General features: G+C 37.9%; 1 protein-coding gene across 1 annotated transcript in view; it reads left to right on the forward strand.

Moving 5' to 3' along the window:
* Positions 1-15,328, forward strand: part of DCP1A (decapping mRNA 1A) — a 31,760-nt gene extending 16,432 nt beyond the window's left edge. Inside the window, exons 6-10 of the mRNA XM_066326751.1 lie at positions 2,893-3,012; positions 6,176-6,931; positions 7,656-7,721; positions 9,707-9,925; positions 11,412-15,328. Of these exons, the coding sequence (XP_066182848.1) occupies positions 2,893-3,012; positions 6,176-6,931; positions 7,656-7,721; positions 9,707-9,925; positions 11,412-11,492 (1,242 nt within the window). The 3' untranslated portion in view covers positions 11,493-15,328. The remainder of the gene's footprint in view (positions 1-2,892; positions 3,013-6,175; positions 6,932-7,655; positions 7,722-9,706; positions 9,926-11,411) is intronic.
* Positions 15,329-20,783: the final 5,455 nt, after the last annotated feature.

The raw sequence follows: 20,783 nt of genomic DNA on the forward strand, positions 1-20,783 counted from the left end.
AAAGTCTGTTATCCTTTGCCAGTGCTAAATTCACAAGATTACATAATGAGGAATGTTAGTTCTCTTAGGAAAGAATTACTTTATATAGTCGTGAGGACCAAATTCATACATGCAGGGTGAATAAAAAGGTAATGTGTGGGAGATCCAAAAATGGAAACAGAGATTCTGAACACGCCTCTTCCCCAGTGTAATAATACAGGAATGTGCCATAGTAAAGCAACGTGTGAGTATTGCATTGCAGAGCCATGGTGTGGCTTCTGTGCCTGTGCTGCTGGGAAAAGAGAGAGCACATTTGTACAGTGCTTGATTCCTTCCAGGATTTGCATGTGCAGCTGAATTCGTTTGAGTACTTGGGATCTGAGTCTTTGTGAGATTCTACATGGTTACAGTATAGTGTGGAATGAAGAGAAAAGAGTAAGCATGTGGATTAAACCTTGTATGAGCTAACTTAACCTGTTACTGTCCGAGGTACATTGAGGCCAGGTCAATGTGATAAACAATACTGCATCTTTGACCCAGGCTAGATACTAATTTCTGGAAATCACTCATATGTTGTTTTAATACTTTACAGATGAAACAAAAACTAATTTTGAATGTGTGTCAGTGCTGTTTGGGGAGAAGGTATCTCTGTATGAAGGCCAGCGTTGTGCAAGTAGCAGCTTTTGTGAGATCACAGAAGGAAACATCACAACCTGCATGATTCATCTTTCAGTGGTGTATCAATTTAGACAGATTGAAGAAATTGAAGTTGTTTTGCAAAAGGAAAAAACCTGTACCACAGGAATTCACTTTCTCCTGGATGTGATGAAGCCTTTCTCTCTCTTTGTCCTTGCAGTATTGGATAACACACATTTCCAGCAAATGGAATGCTGGATTGGATGACTTGGGGTATTCCAGCTTCTCTTCTAATTTTCAAATCTTTTTCATATGAGATTACTGAAAAGCTTTTGCTAGAAACAAAGTTCCTAAACATCATGGATGAAGCTCTGTAGACAAGTAAAATTCTGATGAACAGGAGCTGTTATGCAGATATTTTAATGGACAGACAACATCTGTGGTGCCAATAATACAACAGTGAAATAAGCAGGGCATGGGCTACAGCAGAGCTACTTTAAAATTGGGGAGTTTTTGTCTTTATTTCTTGGTTTTGTATATGTGTGTGTTTGTTTCTTGGTATTTTTAGAACACCAGGGAAACTGGAATAATTACTTCATTTCCTTTTTGTGTGTACGTGAACCATAAATGAACCTGTCCATGGTGATCCCATCAGAGCATGCTGCGATTGTAGTGCCAGGCAGTTGTCAGAAAAGCTGAACTGAACACTGTTGGTCATGTTTCAAGCAAATTTCTTTGAATAATGTTCTCTTGACCACCTCAGCTTTAGCAACAACACCTGGCATGTTAATTTTGGAGCACTTGTAGCCAATGTATGCCAATGTTAATGTGAGGAAGTAACTGACTTATTTGGAAGATGGATTCTTGAGAGACCTTTCCTGTCTTAGTGGTTGTTTGGGGTTTTTTTTTTAATTTTATGGCACTTGGTAATTATGCATGAATTTGTATTTAGGAGCAGAAAGTACTTACCTTCTGGTACATTCCAGATGGATCATACAGTAATCCTTGTGTGCAGCCCACATGAGATTGGCAGAGTGTCAGCATGAGAAGGGGGCAGAGGGAGTGAAAAAGAGATTTATGAAGGTCTGAGTGATTTAATCTAGGATTCCAAATCAGCTTAATCCTTCAAGTACACACTACATCGAGCCCATATGTGAAAATGAATGAACTCTGAGATTTATTTTTTTTTTAATGAAGTGAATGGATGCTTTTTATAGTGGTTTTGTGTGTGTATTTCAGTATGAGCAGGAAAACATACTGCAGCTTATCCTCCAGTGAAAAGAAAACTCTGCCTTTCCTGATTTTATAACTAAAAGGCCTCCAGCATTTCAGGCACAAGGAGTTTTGACCTTCACATTAGTGACTAAAAGTCAGAAAGATACAAGAGTCTGCTTCTCTTCTCTGTCCTTAAATCACAATATATAGGCTTGATTTTGTTTTGATTTATTGCTTTCACTTAGAATTTGAAAACAAAAGACTAAAGCTCAGATTGCTTTTTAAGCCATTCCTGAAAAGTTTAACCCAAATTTTACTGCATTGGGTAAGATACCAGAGCAATGTGTTGTGTCAATGTTTGAGCTCGATCATATGCATCAGGTGTAGTTTATCCATTGAAAGCTGGATTATTCTACAGTCTGGGTTTTTCCACTGGTGATTTTAACGGTAATAATTGTTTATTTTTATGTTTATTAAATAGCAAAGTCAACTCCATCTGAAACATACTGTGTTATAATGCAGCTCTCTTGCCTGGTTTTGTCTTGTTCACAGAAACCAAATTAACACCTGAAAATAAATGTACATGGTTGGTTACGTCTGGTGGAAATAAGTCAGTGACAAGCTGTCTTTCCGTCCATTAGAGTGCTTTCTGGCAGGATTTTTTTTTCTAAGCAGTTCTGGTTTGGGTTGCTGATTGAATGAAATGTAGCAAACATCTCTGTCAGCAGTCAATGCAGATACAGGATGTGAAAAGCCCACCTTTTCTTTAATGAATTATTTTCATTCTTGGTGAAAAAGTATAAAGCCAGTTGTATTTTCTTGGGTTTTTGCTTATAATAAAGAGTAAAAGTTTGACTGCATACCAGATTCTGGATGTCTTGGTATGATTTTTATTTCCTCAGATTTCCAATTCCATGATGTCTTACAAAAATCAGTGCTTTGTACATCATCTGTATTTCAGTCCCAAATGCCATGTAAACAGGACTATATAGTGGGTAAATGTATACTAAACCTGAAGTATTTATATTAATTTTTTTTTTTAAATTTTTTTTCTCTCCTCAGAATCAGATTAGTGACCTAAGTATTATATCAAGTTCTGGAATGCAACAGAATTCAAATCCTCCAAAGCCAGAAAACACAGAGCCTTCAGAACAGAAGCCTTCATTACAAGTGCAAGAGCAGGTAGGTTTCATTCAATCCTAAACAGGGGTTTTTTTGCATTTAGTACTTTGTTTTGGTACCACAATTGACTTTTTTCTTTAGATGCCTTCAGTGTTTGCCCTATGTATTGCTAAACAAACGAGTTTGAAGACTTTAGGACTCTAAATTCTGGCTTTTGACTTAGCATTTTAAAAAAAAGGAGGCTGTGTCCACACTACTGTGAATATCCATGTTTAAATGGGGCAGCTTGGCTTCTGGAAGAAGTCAGTCCATGGTAATGTGTGGGATGACTTGGAGAGACAAAAAGAAAGAAAAGATGGCTGTGCTCAACCGTCAGGTCTTTCACTCAGGAACTCAAGCCTTGGTCTTCTGTCTCAGACATTTACTGAAGGTTTGTCTGTGCTTCAAAGCCACTGCTGTGGTCCTGCACAAGGAAGTTGGGGCTTCATACAAGACTTTGTAGAGATAAATGTAGGGGGAAAAGTGAGTAAACTGTGCAGTAACTGAATCGCCTGTAACAGGGAAGTGCCGTGGGCCTGCTTGCAGTGCCACCCAGTGGGCACGGGACGGGCACTGCTGGTGCTCCTTGGAAATGCCCCATGGAAAACTTCTCTCTGCCATGGTTCAGTGGGGTGCTTCTGATGCAATAAATCACCGTGCCCAGGAAATGAAATCCCTTAGGAAAACGTGGGCACGTCTGCACTTAGTACTTGTAGATAAAATACACAGTTTAGAGGAGTAGTTGTAGTTCCTAGTTCAGGTTAGGGCTGGGGCCGGGCAGCAGGAATCTGATTTAGGGGTAGGGTAGTAACAGTTGGTGAATTAAAATGAGGGGTGGAGAGTTTGCTGGGATTATTTCTATCACAGCCCTTCCAGCCCCTGAGCAGCACCTCTGGTTTTGGGTCAGTGATGGAGTGACCCCTGGCAGCCAGCTCTGCTTGCTGCATGCCATGTCTGGAGACCTGGCACCAGGGCTGCCTGAGGCTTTGCAGTCAAAGCACATATTTTCTTTGGGTCATTCCATGTAGACCATACAAAATCAGCTGAAATGCTCCACCTGACAGTGCACTGCAGAACAGGAAGCAATTCACTAGTAAAGGAAAAACTGGAAAGATTCTAACAAATTTATCTGAAGTAATTAAAGGTAAAGTTGATTTATAGAACATGTAAAATGTCGTATTTTTAATTCTGTTGAGCTATTTAAGATAATAGCTGCAGAGATACTGGAAAAAATTAATTGAGTAACAAGTGATAGTTCTGTAAAACCAGTTAACTGGATCTCAAATGTGTTGGTTCTGAGTCACATTTTTAGTAACATGGACAACTGAGAGACTACCAGAAAAACATTCATTTTCAACTATAAAAATACATTTTTCATCTAATTAAAACAGATGACCTGTGAAATCAAAAAATAGTGTGCATATGATAAGTACAGTGAGATTGCTAAATTCCCTCCAAAATGTCACACTTGCATGTTAATTCATCTGATCCTAAAGATACCACACATTTGGGAATAAAAATAAATGTCTTCTGTATGATATTTTGTAGTTAAGTGTTGTATCTTGGCAATTCAAAATTAAAATCAGTTGTATCATGAAATGCTTTGCCAGCAATCTGCAAAACTGAACCAGAACACTGGTACTGAACCATGAATTAGCAGAGCTGGGACTATAAAGCTTAATTTATTTGAAATAATTTCTGGAGGAACCCTCTGAGCGGCAGCAGAAGCATTCTGTTCCTATCAAATAAAGTCATCTTGAGGTCTTTGTGCAACCCCTGATAAAGGTCTTCATAAGTACACTGAGTTGATGATATGCTCAAAGTATGCTCAACCAGACAAGGCAAAAGTGTTTTATACTTCATGGTGGTAAGTAACTTGATGTTTGAGACTATCCAGTCTGATTTGGATCAGGGCATGGTAGAGATTTCAGTTTATTACTTGCATATTGTAATGTATTAATAAAGGAGGGCTGGTCAATTAATCATACTGCAGTGAACAGCTGAGTTTGAAATGATCTGGAACAGTGATTTTTCTCTTAATGGAATCTTTATGGTTGAAGGATGGGTCTCCAGAACAGTAGGATCAGAGGAGAAAAAGTAAGAACAACCTTCTAGGAAAACATTCCTGATATAACTAACAAGGTTTATGAATTATTGAATAGCAATGACAGTAGAGGTGAGTAACCTGGACAGAAGACAGTGTGACTTCAAGTTCAAGGGGTGCTTGTTGGGCTATTTGTGTGGCACCTGTGCTGCTGTACCTTGGCTGCTGTTTTCTGTGCTAGGGAAATCGGGGCCATCATCAGAGCAATGTCATGGTGCAGTAGTTGTCATTGTGAAGTAGCGTCTTTGTTTAGACGTACCTTTAGAGTACACTGGAATTGTGCTTCAGGCCATTCAGTCTTCTGAACAGAATGTTTCATTTCAGTCCAGCTGTTTTACATAACTTCTGATTCTGTGTAACCTCAAAAAAAAAATTTGAGATCACTGGTGTTAATAGCTATTTCTTTTCCCTTTACTGAAACATGTTTTAAAATATTTTCAGCAAAATATTATATTCTTGAAACTATATTTTCTTAACAATTCAGTGGTGTAAGCTAGATGTCTATTTTTTGGGAGAGACTAAAGGACTCTTAGATGTAACTGTGGACATATACGTACTTTTCAAGGAGATACATGTTTAAGTTTATGTAAATTCTCTTACCTCTTTAACATCTATTGCACTAGGACAAGGGAAACTGTCTAGACATGTATTGCTAGTTCAGTTGTGCAGCTTCTGGTTTTCCCATCTTTTAGGCCATTTAACTATTTCCAGTTCTGTAAATTCTGTGAGGATTTTTTCAATGTGTGTTTTTCCCTCCACTTCCCTAGAGTGCCTTGTGTGGTTAGGGCTGATGGATGATGGCAGGTGCCATGTTCCTGACAGAATCCATAGCCATCACCCTTCCTGACTACTAGTGCAGAGACTGTGCTGAGATGGCTGTAAGGAAAAAGACATACATAACCAGAATGCTCCTCATAAATTAAATGGATTCCAAAATTCCTGTGAATAGGGCACCCTTGATACCCCAACTGTATTTTATATGCATTTGACCTAGTTGTCTTTCCTTAATTTGTAATAGACTGTGTGAGTTGGACAGTGCTGTGTCTAGTTCTAAACTAAAAACTTCTCGCTTCTTTCTAGCCATTTCAGTCAAGGCAGAAGCATCTGACTTTGGAGGAACTGTTTGGAACCTCTGTCCAAAAGGAACAGCCTGGAGCTCCATATCCCAATCCAGAGAGAATGGAGAAGCTGCAGACAGATGCATCTGCCAGAGAGCAGCACAGTTTGCTTTTGCCTTTTTCCTTTGACCAGTCACCAGTAATGCAACAATCCCTGGGAAAATCTGAAAGTCTGAACGTTAAACCCAGTGCCAATCAGCAGGACTGTTTAACACCTATGATAATACCTCCAGCTTCAGTTTCCCAGCCTGATATGAAAAACGTTTCAAGCTATTCAGTTCGTTTAAGCCCTGTTCTTAATTCAGCCTCGACAATGGAAGCTGCCCCTGCTCAGATGCTTCCTGGCCTCAAACAAAGCAACAGTATAATGCAAGTTATGCAGCAAGCTGCCAAGCCCATATCCCCACTGGTGAATCAGCCGCCATCTGAAGTGAACCACGCTCCACAGAATCTAATGACTGGCCAAAGCCAGCTCATAGCACCCTTGACTACAGCAAACACAGGGTCTGTCTCAAATGCATCTCATACAAGTGTTGATCTTCTCCAGAAACTCAGGTTGACCCCACAGCATGACCAAACACAGCAGCAGTCTCTCACTAAGCCTCCCTTAACACCAAACATCTCTGCCTCGGTTGGCCAACTTGCAACACCAGAAAGCTTCAAAGAATCTCACAGTAAGCCATCAACCTTGAACAGCAAGATAATCTCTCCCCTTCAGGTATTCAGTGGGCTTTGATATCCATGAAGCTTTAAGACTAAATATATGTATTTTTCCCTTGAAAACTGTGTTTTTATATATTAGCTGTTTGAAGATACTGCACTGTATGGTATTGATTGAATGGCTAAGTTAGAAATCTAGTTCCATTAGTTGTATATCATTAGCATTTGCTTTTAGTGACAGACCTGTCTGTAGAGGAGGAGGTGTTTCAAACTGCAGCTGTTAGTGAGTGAATAAGTCCTAAAGGTTTCATCTGTACTTGTGTCAGAAAAGTACTGCTCAGAGCTGGAAATCTGAGAAGGGACAGAAGGTTGCAGGTTGGGCACTGCGATGAGAAATGGATGTGGTGGAAGTCTGGCCTGTACCTTATTTGAAAGGATACAATTAACAATTTCCTTTTTCTGATTATTTTGCTATGAGTGTTTTGTACTCCTTCAGTTTTGACACACTTCTGTGGGTACCTGCGGGCTACATTGAAATATTACATTGAAATATGGCCTTGTATGTTTGCCATAATATTGAAAGCATAAAACATAAATTCAGATTTTTTCTTTTCCCAGCTTCCCATTGATTATATCAGTTGTACAAAATTGATCAACTTATATCTAAAATCTGTTGAAAGTTGTATGTTTGTGGCTTTCTTAAAAACAGAGAATTACCTCTGGAAATAGAGCTGTGGATGGTAACCTGTGAATTTTGCCTTTTTTTTTTTTTCTTAACTCAGACTGTACAACAAAACAAGGAATCAGAAGTATTTCCACAGCCGAAAACTTTGTCTAAAGCAAGTCAAGTAAGTGGATAAGTACCTCTGCTAATTGGTCTTAGGGGTTTTCTTAGGAGAAAAAGCCCAGCTGCGATACCCAGTTGATATCTCTAATAGTCACTGCCCACTGATCATATTTAAGGAGCTGTTATGAAACAGAACTGTACTGGAGGAAGGGGGAGTTGCTGTCAATGCACTGCTCCTGTACAGTCACTCTTATTGTTTGTTCTAATGGGCTGCATTTTTGGGTTTGCAGCCCTGCACTGAGTTTCCACCATTTGAACTGGGGTTTTTTTTATGTTGCTGGCAAGGAGTACAAATGCCATAATATTGTAGTAGGGTCTATTAGCCTTGGCCCGACGTTAAACACCCCCGGGGCTTAAAATGCAATCCTTGCCTTACTGTGTCTCAGTTTTCCTGAGATACCTTGTATTTTATGAAAAGATACAAAGTAGAAAAAATTGAAGATGGAGGGGAAAAAATAGTAGTTGCTACTGCAAAACTTGCAATAGCAAATTTTAGCAAGCTAAAAGCACATTTAAGATTCTTAGGACTGCCTTGGGTAATCTTTTAAAATAATGCCAATTTTAAGTTTTGGGTTGCAGGTACAGAATAACTTGATAATAATCAAGTGTTCAAGAACTAGTTTTAATTACTGTTTAGTTATGTATTCATTTTAGGACACCATCTGTATTTTAATTCTACTTTTCCCTTATGCACCCACTCCTTTTGCAGATCTCTTGCCTCATTCTTGTCAAACTTGCTCTCCAGTTTTAGTAGCATGCCCAGATCTGATTGTGAAGGAAAAAAATGGCCCTCCTTGAAGTAAAATACTGTTTTAGCTACTGGGCTGCTATAAAATAAGCTCTACAGTCTGTTCATGACCCAGTTAGTAAATAATTACCCAATTAAAAGCATTTTATATGGGAATTTTAAGAAATGTGCATGCTGTATAGTAAACTGTCAGTTTAAACACATTGTCTTCAGCTGAAATCCCACGCTGTGAGTCTTCACAGTTTTGACTACAAGAAAATCAATTTTCTAGATCTGCTGTTTTTGATGTTATTTTATACACATTAACTTTAGATGGCTTTGGAAAGCTTTTTCCTCTGAAGATTATTGGTTATCCAAGGGGACTTCTTTCTCCTGAGATATCAAATGTCTTTATAAATCACATTAATGTTGCTTTTCTTTGCAGTGAGATTGGCTTGTTTATTTTCTTTTTTTTTTTTCTTTTACCACATTTGGCGTCCTGGAAGCCTGAGCAAGGCAGATTATCAGCCCAAGTAACAATTGTAGTTACCAGGAGATGTCAGGGTTACTCAAATAGGGCATTTCTTCATGTCCAGTTGATGCAGATGTAATAGTCCTATAAATGTGCAGTTTATGCTTAAAAGAAAAAGTGGTGAAGGTAGTATGTGCATTTTTGTAATGAAATGGAGACAGACCTGTGGAATGATGAGGTGGGAAGATGGTCCTCAAAATATTTCCATCCCACATCCTCCCAAGGGAAAACAGAATGAGAATATTTCAGTGCATTCCAATGCTTTAATTATAATTCAGCAGTCTCCTCAAATATGTTTGAGATGCAGTTCAAATTTGAAGTAGAGTATTTGTGGGAGACCATAAAAGTGGGGGTGCAGGAAGCAGGACTGGACTTTCTGAAAACTCCAAAGGAAAATAATTTGCAAAACAGCTACAGGCTCCGTTGATTGCTTTGATGAAAAGCTCAACTTTCGTTGTATGTGTTATGTTCTAAAAATTCTGAAAGATAGCAACCACATGGGCAGGAAGGAGTCTGCTACTTTCTTCAGCTTTGAAAATGAGAAGTACTATTGGTCCTAATTTTCACAGATAGATATTTCTTGGTTATGAGCAGCTATTCTGCAACATCTGAGTGATTTTCAGTGACTGCAATTTATTTCATTTTCTTTATGTTCATCTCTCCAGCCTTCATATCATCATTCATCCTTGCTGAACACACTGCTTATTAGTTTTCTGTTCTTTTATAGGTTGCAGCTCCCCAGTTTGTTACGGCCACAACGACAGTAACGCCTTCAGTGCTCTTGTCTCCAAGTGTGTTTCAGCAATCAGCTACAAAAGCTACTGAAGTGGAGAATAAAGCCGGTTCTTCTTCGCCTTTAACACTTGGAACAACAGAAACTCAGACCACACCTCCCACTGTTCTCAGCAGGTCTCAGCTTCAAGAAGCACTGATACATCTAATAAAGGTAGTGTCTATACAGAGCTCAGTTTCTGAGGGATGGGGTTCCAAGCACAGAAGGCAGCACTGACAATTCTGTACCCCTGTAACTCCTTTTGCCCTGAAAGATTACAAAAGATGTTCTTTTCTGTTGCAAGGGGCAGATTCCTTCACACTGTACACAGAGTATGGCACAGCTTGTTCCTTTTGGTTGAGATGTGGAAGACTTAGAAGAACAGAGTACCTGGGATGTGTCCTTTCACATCCATATGAAGTTGTAGACAAGTGAGGAGTAACTTGCTCTAGTGGAAGCTGGTGTGGGGAGGGGGAGTTGATTTTGCTGTAAGTGTTCCCCAAGGAAAGCTTTCCTGTTTTCAGTTCCCTAGAACCTTTCCTTGTCTTTACTTTTAGTGTGCTTCTTGGAAATGGAAATTGCAAAGTTTTAGCTCGGCTATTTTTAGGGACTAAAAAGTTCTGTTGAATTAAATCTGTGATGTTGGGAACAGCTGTGTACTGAGATGATTTTGACCTCTAATGTCATGGTGAAATTGCCATGAATGACAAATAGTTCTTTCTTATTTCAGGATTCTCTTGCTCATTCCATGCTGGTGTTAGTAGAGCTTATATCCAAAATGCAAGTCTAAAAATATCAAACAGTATCTTCTCAGTAACCAAGTTGTTAGGACCAAAAAGGTCATTTACCAGATCCCATTATTAGGTTGCCTGATTTATCCATTACGTTTTACATAATCTTTTCTTTTGCTGGTGTGTGTGGGGTTTCTAATTAAAGACTTAAACTAATCTTGGAACTGAGCTCACCTGCCAATATTCTGAGTGGTGATTTTAGAGAGGGATATTTGTCTGCAGACTTAACAGAGAGAGAGCTGAATGAAGACCAAAATAGGCATATCCTGTAGCATGGGAGTACTTAACACAGCACTCTAAACAGGCTACCTGCTGCTCATATCTTGTAAAGAGAGTATTACACCCTCAAGCTAACTGATTAGATAATGGTTTTGTAAGTTGTCGTTGAAAGGAATTAGACTCAAGAAATATCTGTAAATATTGTCCACAGATTAAACCAATTCAATTCCCAGTCATTCTTTGACATGGGAATTCTTGTCAGGCACACTGCAGTCCCATTTGGGCTGGTCTGCCTGACAAACATCATCACATCTTACGCTCAGGCAGACTTGACTTGGGAGCCTGTACACAGAATGGGATTCTTTGTGCCTAAGACCATGTTTCAGATTCTGGAGAGAAGCAAAATGTGGCCGGGCTGGCACAGTGAGCCCTGTCTGTCTGAGCATCCAGAGTACCTGGTGATGCCTTCAACTGCTGCCCAGCTTCATAGTTCACAGCCTGTGTGTGCTCCAAAAGTACCTTTTGTGCAAGCACACAGCTCTTTCTCTTAACAGCTTCAAGGAATCCTTATCACAACTAAGTGGCATTAAATTAAACTTCTTTTGCATCTTTTCACTAATGTTTCTATTGTGTTTCTGTTTTTCCTGCAGAATGATTCCCGTTTTCTCAGCACTATCCATGAAGTCTACTTGCAAGTTCTCACCAAGAGTAGAGACAATGTTAAGCTATAACTGAAGTGGAATCTACTTAAAATATGTTCATTTCAGAAACAATTATGCCTCATCTATAAAACTAATATTTTTGTAAAAGAATATTTAGTTTTCAATGTCTTGAATTTGAACCTCCTAGGAAAGATTATTCCTTAAATACTTATGAAAGAATGATCTAGGTTTTCACTGTGATCATCACCAGCAAACCTTTTTTTGGTTGGGGAAGGGACTTCAGTTGCGTTTGAGCTCTCATTAGCATTAAGTGAATGTGCAAATGTTTGCTCTGGCTCTCATTCCTGTATATTCCTGTTTGAGGATTACAGACTCAAAACTATTTCAACCAGCAAATGCACAGTAGAGTACACTACAGCAACCCAGAACCAAATTCAGTTGTGGGAACCTAGTTCCAGTTTGAAGGACTAAGGAAAATGAGAGCAAAATGCCTCGTGATTAAGCTGGCAGATGCGGGGAAAGAAAGGGTCTGGAAGCCAGGCCGTTGGAGTTAAATCTTTAAAAAAAGGTCTAAAAATGTGATTAGCTCAATACATTGGCAATCTCTAGCTAATGCATGAAAATTCATCCTTTCAATATTTCATTAATCTTATGTTTCTGTGTTACTGGCATAAAACACCCAAGTGAGTAAGGCCATTTTCTCTAAAAAGGCAAAATTTGAAATATGCAAAATCGTCCGTGATTGTACCTTTGGGTTTTTTTAAGCAACAAAGTAGTTGCATGTTGAAATTCTCAAATTTATAGTTAAGAGACCACCACTGAAGACTCTCTTCCTGTTCAGCAGTGTTTTGGTAAAACTTAAATGTTTTGCTCCCTTTTAGCTTAATGATGGACCACACCATAGTTGACTTTTCACTCCTCAGTTATGTTGGAACTGCAGTGTTGAAAACTATGCAGATGGGAAACAAATGCATGCTTTTCTTCTGTTGCCCTCTCCCCAGATTATTAGTGCACACTTCACAGTCTGAAGTTTATCTAATTAAAATATTACTGCTTTGTGTATGTGATTTAGTAAGTCACTCTTCACTAAGAATTTAACTGAGTACTTTCCCATTTGAAATCAGAAAATTTTTAATTATGCTTTCTTATGCTGCTGTGTTGATTTACCCATGGGTTGTATTTATTTCTTAAAGGCATGCAAAGGTAATTAATCTGAGTTCAGGTCCCAACTTTCTCCAGCAATAGTAGATTTAAAGGATGCTTTTTCAGTAGAAAAGTGTTGGGTTATTGAGTAAAGAGATAATCTGTAGTGAGTTATGATGCACTGCTTCATTCTTTTCCCTTAAGCACTATTGAAATATGAAGAAAAATATTGTTTGGCTCCTTACAACATATATGTAAGTATAGATATCCTAAGGATTAGTTAATGTTGACGTAGTCAAGGTGCATGGCCATTTCATTGGAAACTAATAATTGAGCTTTAATTGTGACATGTTCACGAATCAGGATGTTTTAGATACAACAAATATTTACATTTTTATGTATTTGATCTATTTTAGGTTTTTTCCTAGCTTTTTAGTGGAAAATATATTTTGTTTAGCACTACCTGCCTTCTGAAAAGCTCTTCTTAGCCTTTGAGTTCAGTGTTTCCAGTTAAAATATATAGTATATTGTTAGAAAAATGTGCAAGATTCAGGGAAAGATGCTAATGTGCATCCATCAAGAAATATATTGAATTTAATGGTAGCATTTGAATTCAGCAATACCAACTCAGACTTTGTTAAGGAAGATAGGAGCTTCTTCCATAAAATCTGGAGTTACAATGCTGTGTATGGAAATAAACAGTGAGGTTCAAGTTAGATTGAAGGTCTAAACTGATTTTCTGCTGGACTTTTTAGGAGAAACTTCACTGAAAGGGACAAACCAGTGAGCAGTTCCTCTGAAAAAAAATTGACAGCCTAAGCCAAATAGAGGCTTGCTCTTATCTGGATGTAGCAAAGATGGAGTCCATAACTACTCACTTCTCATGGGCAGCTTGTGGTTTCTTCAAAGAAAGATTTGATAAAAGTTTGTAAGAATAAAAATGTTGTAAGCTGATAGTGTACATTGGCACTGTTTGATATAGTCATGTCCAAAGATCTATAGAAATAATAGGAAGGAGTTGTATATGGGTGAAGAACTTAAAATACAAAACTAATAATGCTTTGAATATCCTTGTGAGGGTTCCTGGGCAGCTGGAAACAAGCAGTTGGCTGTTCCTTACTTCACTTTGATTTTGTAGTGTCCTGGTAGCAATAGGTTGTTGGTTTCCTTCCCTGCCCAAGCTTTCCAAGTGAACTGGCAGAGAACCAAAGCTGCAAATATAGTGTGCACAGCGAACTTCACACGTTGAACAACTGCATGTGTTTGTTCCAACCTCTGCCTGGGGCCAGCAGGCACAGGAACCCTCCTCTGCAGAGACCTGACAAGTGCCAGGGGAGTGGCTCTAACAGATAAACTCCTTTAATTAAAAGCTCGTTGTAAAACACAAGCTCAATTACAGTGTAAAATCTATTTTTTTTCTAATGTGGACTGTGTATTTAAAAGCTTCTTTTTTCTGTAAATTTTTTAAATTTTTTGTATAAGTTTGAAGTGACCAGCTTATTGAAGTGCTTGATTTGTGTTATCCACATGTAGGGATAACCAGTGTGTAGCAAGTTACCTTGGGGCATCACAGGAAATGATTGTGACCATTTTCAAGTGACTTTTTTTTTTTTTTAAACTTCTGACTTAATGGGGATTTTATCTATTCTTTCTGGGAATCAAAAGATGATTAGTTCAGACTACACTCCCCAAATGAATTATTACCTAAGCATGGTTTTTGTGGCTCATGTTAAGCTACTTTAGGTTTGAGTTTGGATTTTTACTTTTTCCTTAATCAAAGACAGTTTTAAAATCTGCATCTGATGAATCCTTAAGGAAGATCAAAATTCTCAGTTTTGTAGTTAGACTTTATCAGTCCTTATTTAACAATGCAAAGTTTATACAAAAGGTGCCTAACAGCTATTAATTTCAGGAGCAGAATATCTTTCCAAATTAAACAAGATTTGCAGAATGAGTGATAGAAAATTTCAAGTGATTCATCCTGATTTGATATAAAATGTGTAATTCTGTGTATAAATACTCAATATTTAAGCACTCGCTGCTGGATGTATAATTTTTGCTTGCATTTCTAATTGCTTCATTTTGGTTTATTTCTGAAACCTATTATGCTATGTGTAGTCACTGATAGAATTTCTGAAATGTTTTGGAAAGCAAACTTTAATTTGGGACTTCTTGGTTTTTAAAAGTATTCTAAGCAAATCAGCCACCTTTTTGCCAGGTATTTGGGTTGCTTTGTGCAGCATATCTTAACAAGAGGAATGTGTGCAATATATATCACCTCATTGTTTGTCTGGCAATGTTACAAAAATGTTAAGATGCAATATCTTCCTTTCACTTCAAGTTGGAAAAATTGCAGTATCTCTGATTTGGTGGTGTATTTATTTTTATCTATTCAGTGTATGGGCATATGGTTAGTTTTTTTAATGTACATTATGTGCTTTTAGTAATTTCTGAGTTTTATCACTTCTGCATATGCACCAGTTGTAGCCATTTGCATGTTCTTTCAATATGAAGACCATGGGGAAAGGAGGGCTTCAGGAAAGATTTCTGGAAACCGGAATAATTGTAAGTCAAAAAATGTAGATACTGCATCATTAACGTTTTTGGTATGGTGTGGGTTTTATAGCACCTATGTATGTTTGCAGTTATTAAGTTATTGCATAAATGTTTAAGAATGAGCATTTTTTTCATCCAAAATTTTGTATGTTTGCAAATATATTTTTGTAATAAAACTTCAAAACATGTTTCAGCACCTCCTAAAATCTTGTAACGTTTCCTTTTATTTCTAGAGTCCATTTGGCCTACTGGAAGGTTCCGTTTTTATTTAGGGTTAATATTTACCAGAGAAGAAACTCAAATTTTTTACTCCATTATGGGAAGAGAATCAAAATTGCATTTGTCCACTAAGAAAATGCAACCTGACTGCTTGAAGGGCAATGGGGAACAGCCTCTACAAGGCCCTCTGCTGCTGTCAGCAGCTTTGTGTTTTGGATTTGATGAACAGATACATTTCTTCTCACATTAAGAAATGCAGCTGCACTTTCACTGGTTTTAAGTACAGCTCTGTTTAGTTCCTTTATGTATCGCTTTTTTATGGTATCCTTTTTCATCTATCTAGACATGGCATCTGATTCTCAGTCCAGTGTTGGTCTTTGATCCAAGACATTGGAAATTGCAGTTGTCCTCCTACCAAATCTGATCAATATCATGCCCTGATTGATCCAAATTTCACAAAGTAAAATAGGGAAGCTAATGAGGAAGAAAACATAGAAGTTGATCTTGAAATTAAACAAGACCTTAAGCTTAAATCTCACCTAGATGCTCATTCCCATTCTAATTACCCATAGGAGCTGGTGATTGCAGGCAGATCAAATGTCAGAGGAGGCCACTGGAGAATGGCATTTGTTGCTCTGATGGTTCATGTTGGATTGATGCCTGTACTATGTGCAGAAGCAGATTCTTCTAGTAGAAGACTACAAAACAGGTACAGAAGTCATGGATTTACTACAACATAATTAAAAAAAAAAAAGTGGAAAACTGCTTAGAATCAAACTTCAAAATCTGGACTCTAGATCCAAATTCTGTATTAAGTGTGTCCGTCTGGTCAATATCAAGAATATTTTTTTTCATTTTCAGTGCCATCAATCTGTCTTATCTTTTCTGGTCCAGATATTCCTCTTCACTGTTACTTCACTGTTACTCACATTAAGTTCCCCTTTGATTTGGGAATAACAATACTTTTGAATTTCTCTGTGTAGCTCCATCTAAACCAGGCACTGTATAAAAAGTTTGTACAAACCAAAATTTTTTTGGCCCTTCCTCTCTTGATCCTGTGTACTCTTCAGTCATGTTTTTTGGAGGTGTATGAGAGCATAAACTCAATCGCTACTCAGATAGTTATAGGTACTGGATAGAATCAGGGAATAGGCATTTGGCTTCCTAAAGCTCATCCTCTAAAATTCAAGTTTCATGTGCAGACTTGCAGAATGAAGTAAAGTTGTAGCTTGTGTTCATGGGCCAAATTAATTGAAGTTAGTGAACTGATGTTAAGGGTTCAACTACACTTCCTTCTTACTATAGAAGGTAATATAGAGAGTAGGAAACCTTCATTCATACAGTCTTTTTTTCATTTGTTAATAGGAAGCCTTCAAGTTACTAATTAGTCTTTATAATGGCTGAGGTAAATTTCTCTTCAGTTTAATTTTCTAACCAAAATATTAGAAATTATAATGTAGGTTATCAGAAGGTATTCCCACTGCCCAGTAGTAGAATTTTTTCATCTATCCAAGCAATTTCAAATGTGAATCAACTTTTTTCCATCTTCTAGATTTTCATTGAGGGATTTATTTTTTTACCTGACCTACTAATTTAGGAGAATTAAACTTCTATGATAGACCTGTAACTGGAAATACAGCCATGAACTCTAAAGCTCATCCTTGTCAATTACGCAACAATTTTTCACTTCCTTTTCATAAGACACTCCTGATCATGTTCGAAAAGCATTGAGAAAAGAGCACAGTTAAGGAAGATTTTTATCAGTTGCTGCATTTTTGAAAGAGCAATGGCAATAAAGCAAGAGGGAAAGGACAACTGAATAGAAGATTTCCTGAGAAGCAAACAAGAGAAGGAATAGCAGAAGAGATTTAAGTAAATATGAAAGAGGATATTGTAGAGGGAAGAGTATGTATGTATGGCCTGTGAAGGTATTTCCTGAAGCACAGAGGAATTTAAGTTGCAGTTTTGTTTCCGTACTGCTGCATGTCCAGGTATTCTCAAAGCTCAGATGTGGATTGCCTGTAAGAATTCAGAGTATTTCAGGGTGTGTTCAGAAAATGACTGAATAGGCATGATTTCCTTGCTCTAATTCTTCAGGTCTGCTGTGGGTTTTTTTAACGCCTGGTAATGATGCAGCACAGTGGAGTTGACTGATCACAGCAGTACCTAATTTTTGTCTTTGCTTGGTGGCCTCCCATTAGAGTTTAAAATCTGCTACGTAGAACAAGGCTGCTCATACCTAGTTGCCTTTTGTCTTTAAACAGACCTTTAAAAATATTTCTACCACAATCCATTTTTTAAAATTCATGCAGATTCGTTTTACAAAATCAACCTTGGGAAATAAAACGGCAAAAGAATAAAGCTTTATGTGCTGGCTGAAATGAAAGCACTTGCCCCTAGGCCTTTCTTGGAAACACACAGGGATGTGATGTAAATGCACAAGTGTTACTTCTTTTCTTCTCATAAATAACTTAAGCTTTTTCAGAGTATCTACAGAGCAAAGATCACCAGCCTGGCTCCTGTATGCAAAACTCTATGTTGGTCTTAATTTAGAAAGCATATGACTTGCACATCCTGCTCGTACTTCTTGTGGTTCGGAAGAGGGATGGGAGAGGCTTAGCAGGTTATCCAGCATTCTCATGTAGGTTTGAGATTTATGGGTGATGCTGAGTGTCTTCTCTGGTTTACATTCTAAGCACCTAGTTCACTTCTGTCCTCTAGGGACACAGTTCTGCCATGTAACAAAACTGCTGCAAAGGAAGCTTCTGTCGTCTTGTACCTCAATTCTTGTGGGGAGTTTAAGTGTGCTGTTAAAGCCTGCAGGACCTGGATGTGTAGAGTCTGTTGTGGTTTACAGCAAACCCAGCTCCTGATGTGATCTTCAGGATGGAAAGCACAGGGTGCCCTTTATAAAGAGAGCTCTACTTCACAATGGTTTAACAGGAAAATCCTGCCACAACAGAAGCTTTTACAGAAAACCCAAAGGTTTGATTAGAAACACGTGCAGTACTTTCAGTAAGGGTTTGAAAATAATATTTTTCATATATGAAGGCAGCTGTCTGAGGGAAACTGCTAACATAACAAACATATGTGAATGTAATGTAGATTCATAGTCTGTAGTGCCAGGGCCTGTGATGTAGCTTTATCTGTAACATAATTTTAGATAAAAAAGCTTGATCTTACTACTGCTTCTATACCTGTTCTCATGGAGTGCATATAATTGCTTACAGTTACTGGTGATGTGCTGCACAGACACTGGAGATTTTTTTCTTTTTCCTTAAATTCATTAGCAGCTAAATAATGTTATTACTGAAGATGAGCTGAACAATCTGTTCCATGTCTAACTGGAGTCACTGTTTGCATGTGGAATGACGTGCTGGTGGTACACAGTGAGAGAATGCTCTGGCATCAATCCATTTCATCCATTCTTTTAACAATTTCCTTCTTGAAGGGCTTCTAGTGCAGCTCTTCTTTCAAAGGACAATAATAGTCAAAGCCTGTTGCATTGGCAGAGGTCAGACTGAGCAGGATTTTTTTCACTTTCTCTCCTGTGCATTACAGCCCAAATAAATCCTGCTTTATTTTGCAATTACGTCTCACACCTTCTTGCTAAATGTGCACACCCTATATGTGAAAGCATTGCTATTTGGGAGATTTTGCTTCACACAAGTTATCATCAATAACTTTATCCTTTCAGTTTTGTCAAATTCAGTTAATTGAATATAGATACTCATTTAAACAGAGACTAAAGAGACAACTTCTGAGTTTGTCTGAAGAGTGTCATAGACCTTGAGTCAAGAATCAAATAGAGAAAGCAGACATGGTGAAGTAACTGTGGAACTATGTATTCAGTAGGACTTTCAAGCATAGATGCAGGCAAAGGCCTCAGACTCCAAACTGCGTAAGTATTTTGTATTTGTCTTAACATAATTTGAAGAAATTGCAACAAGTGAAAAGTCAGATTATAAATTTAAATAGTTTTGTAAATAACATCATTAAGTGGTTAAACTAAATCAACCCAAATACCTCCAGACACTGCAATATTAGCGTTACAAACTTTGATTTAAATACTCTAATTTTCTTGCACCGCTAGCAGAAATACTCCCCTAAATATCATCAAACAGCCCAAACCTAGTCACTGTGACTTTTAACTGTGTGAGAAATGCTTTCATTTTTCTCTGGCAGGCTACATATTAGACAGACATAATGAAGTCTCATTGTGTAAAACTTGCCTCAAGTTACTTGGTTTAATCTAACATTTTTGATGTATCATAAAATTGTAATAATATTTTGGAAACTTTGCAATATTTGGGTTGGGTTTGGGTATATTTAGTAAAATGACATTTTTACTTAGAGGCAATATAAAAATTACTGTGGTTCAGCATTGTTTTTATTCAACATTTGCCTGTGTGTAACTCAAAAGGGGTGTGTTCTGTTATGAAGCTTTCCATACACATTTTTCCTTTTGCAGAGAATTTTGTCAGCTGAGGAGAAGACTTTGGTTGAGTTGAACTATGAATGTATTCTGTTTGTATGTATCTTGTCCTTGTATCTTGCTCTTACAGACTTCAAAGGTAGATGGATTTCCCTTCTGGATATTTCTGCAACAGGTACTGCACAAGAACCTTGCATTTTCCAGGTTGCTGGTTATAGCTCTTTGTAGTCTGTGTAGCACAAACTGCTGTTCTATGGCAACTAAAGGACATTGAGAGTGTTTTTCATGCTCCAATGGGAACTGCAGAGCTGATAATTATTTCACAGCCTGCTGAATATTCTTTTCACAGGGAGTTTACTTGAGTGTGCTTTACTTGTTTTAGATAAGCTTGTGCTTGTCTAAAACCACTTGCTATTACTGATGAAGGAATAGAATTTGAGTAAGATGTGACAGTAAGGACTGATTCTCTGGAAAATTTGCAGTACCAGATTTGGTCTGACAATGTACTGCATTCCCATCCATCAGGCTACAATGATTGGAATTCCATCCCAATTCCACAGTGAGTGGAATTCCACTTCTCTTTTTTAAGGTACTCTGCAAATGAAATGAAACCCTGTGCACTACATGGAGATGTTCAGACAAGGAAGGTGACAATTCAGGACAGTGGTGACTGGCAATTCCAGTTCAGTTTGGAATCCATACAGTGCTCAAACTGCAATTGCACAGCATGTTGGTCTCCTCCCACGCCTCCACACATTTTCTTTACTCACTACTGTTTGGATTTTGTAGCGATGAGCACTTACTAGACTTGGATTTGGCAATCTTTTGAGAAGAGTTTTTAAGGCAAAATTTGGCACGTAGCCCCATGGTAGCTAACTGGCCTGAATTCCAGCAGTGCTGAGTGCATGCAGCTCCTGCTCTGGTAAACAGGGTTGCATGTACTTATGTCAGCAATGCATTTTTGCAGTATCTCAGCAAATGTCAGTCATAGCTGAGCTTTCATGCTT

Source organism: Sylvia atricapilla, chromosome 11, assembly GCF_009819655.1.
Source record: "Sylvia atricapilla isolate bSylAtr1 chromosome 11, bSylAtr1.pri, whole genome shotgun sequence".
NCBI classification, from domain to species: domain Eukaryota; kingdom Metazoa; phylum Chordata; class Aves; order Passeriformes; family Sylviidae; genus Sylvia; species Sylvia atricapilla.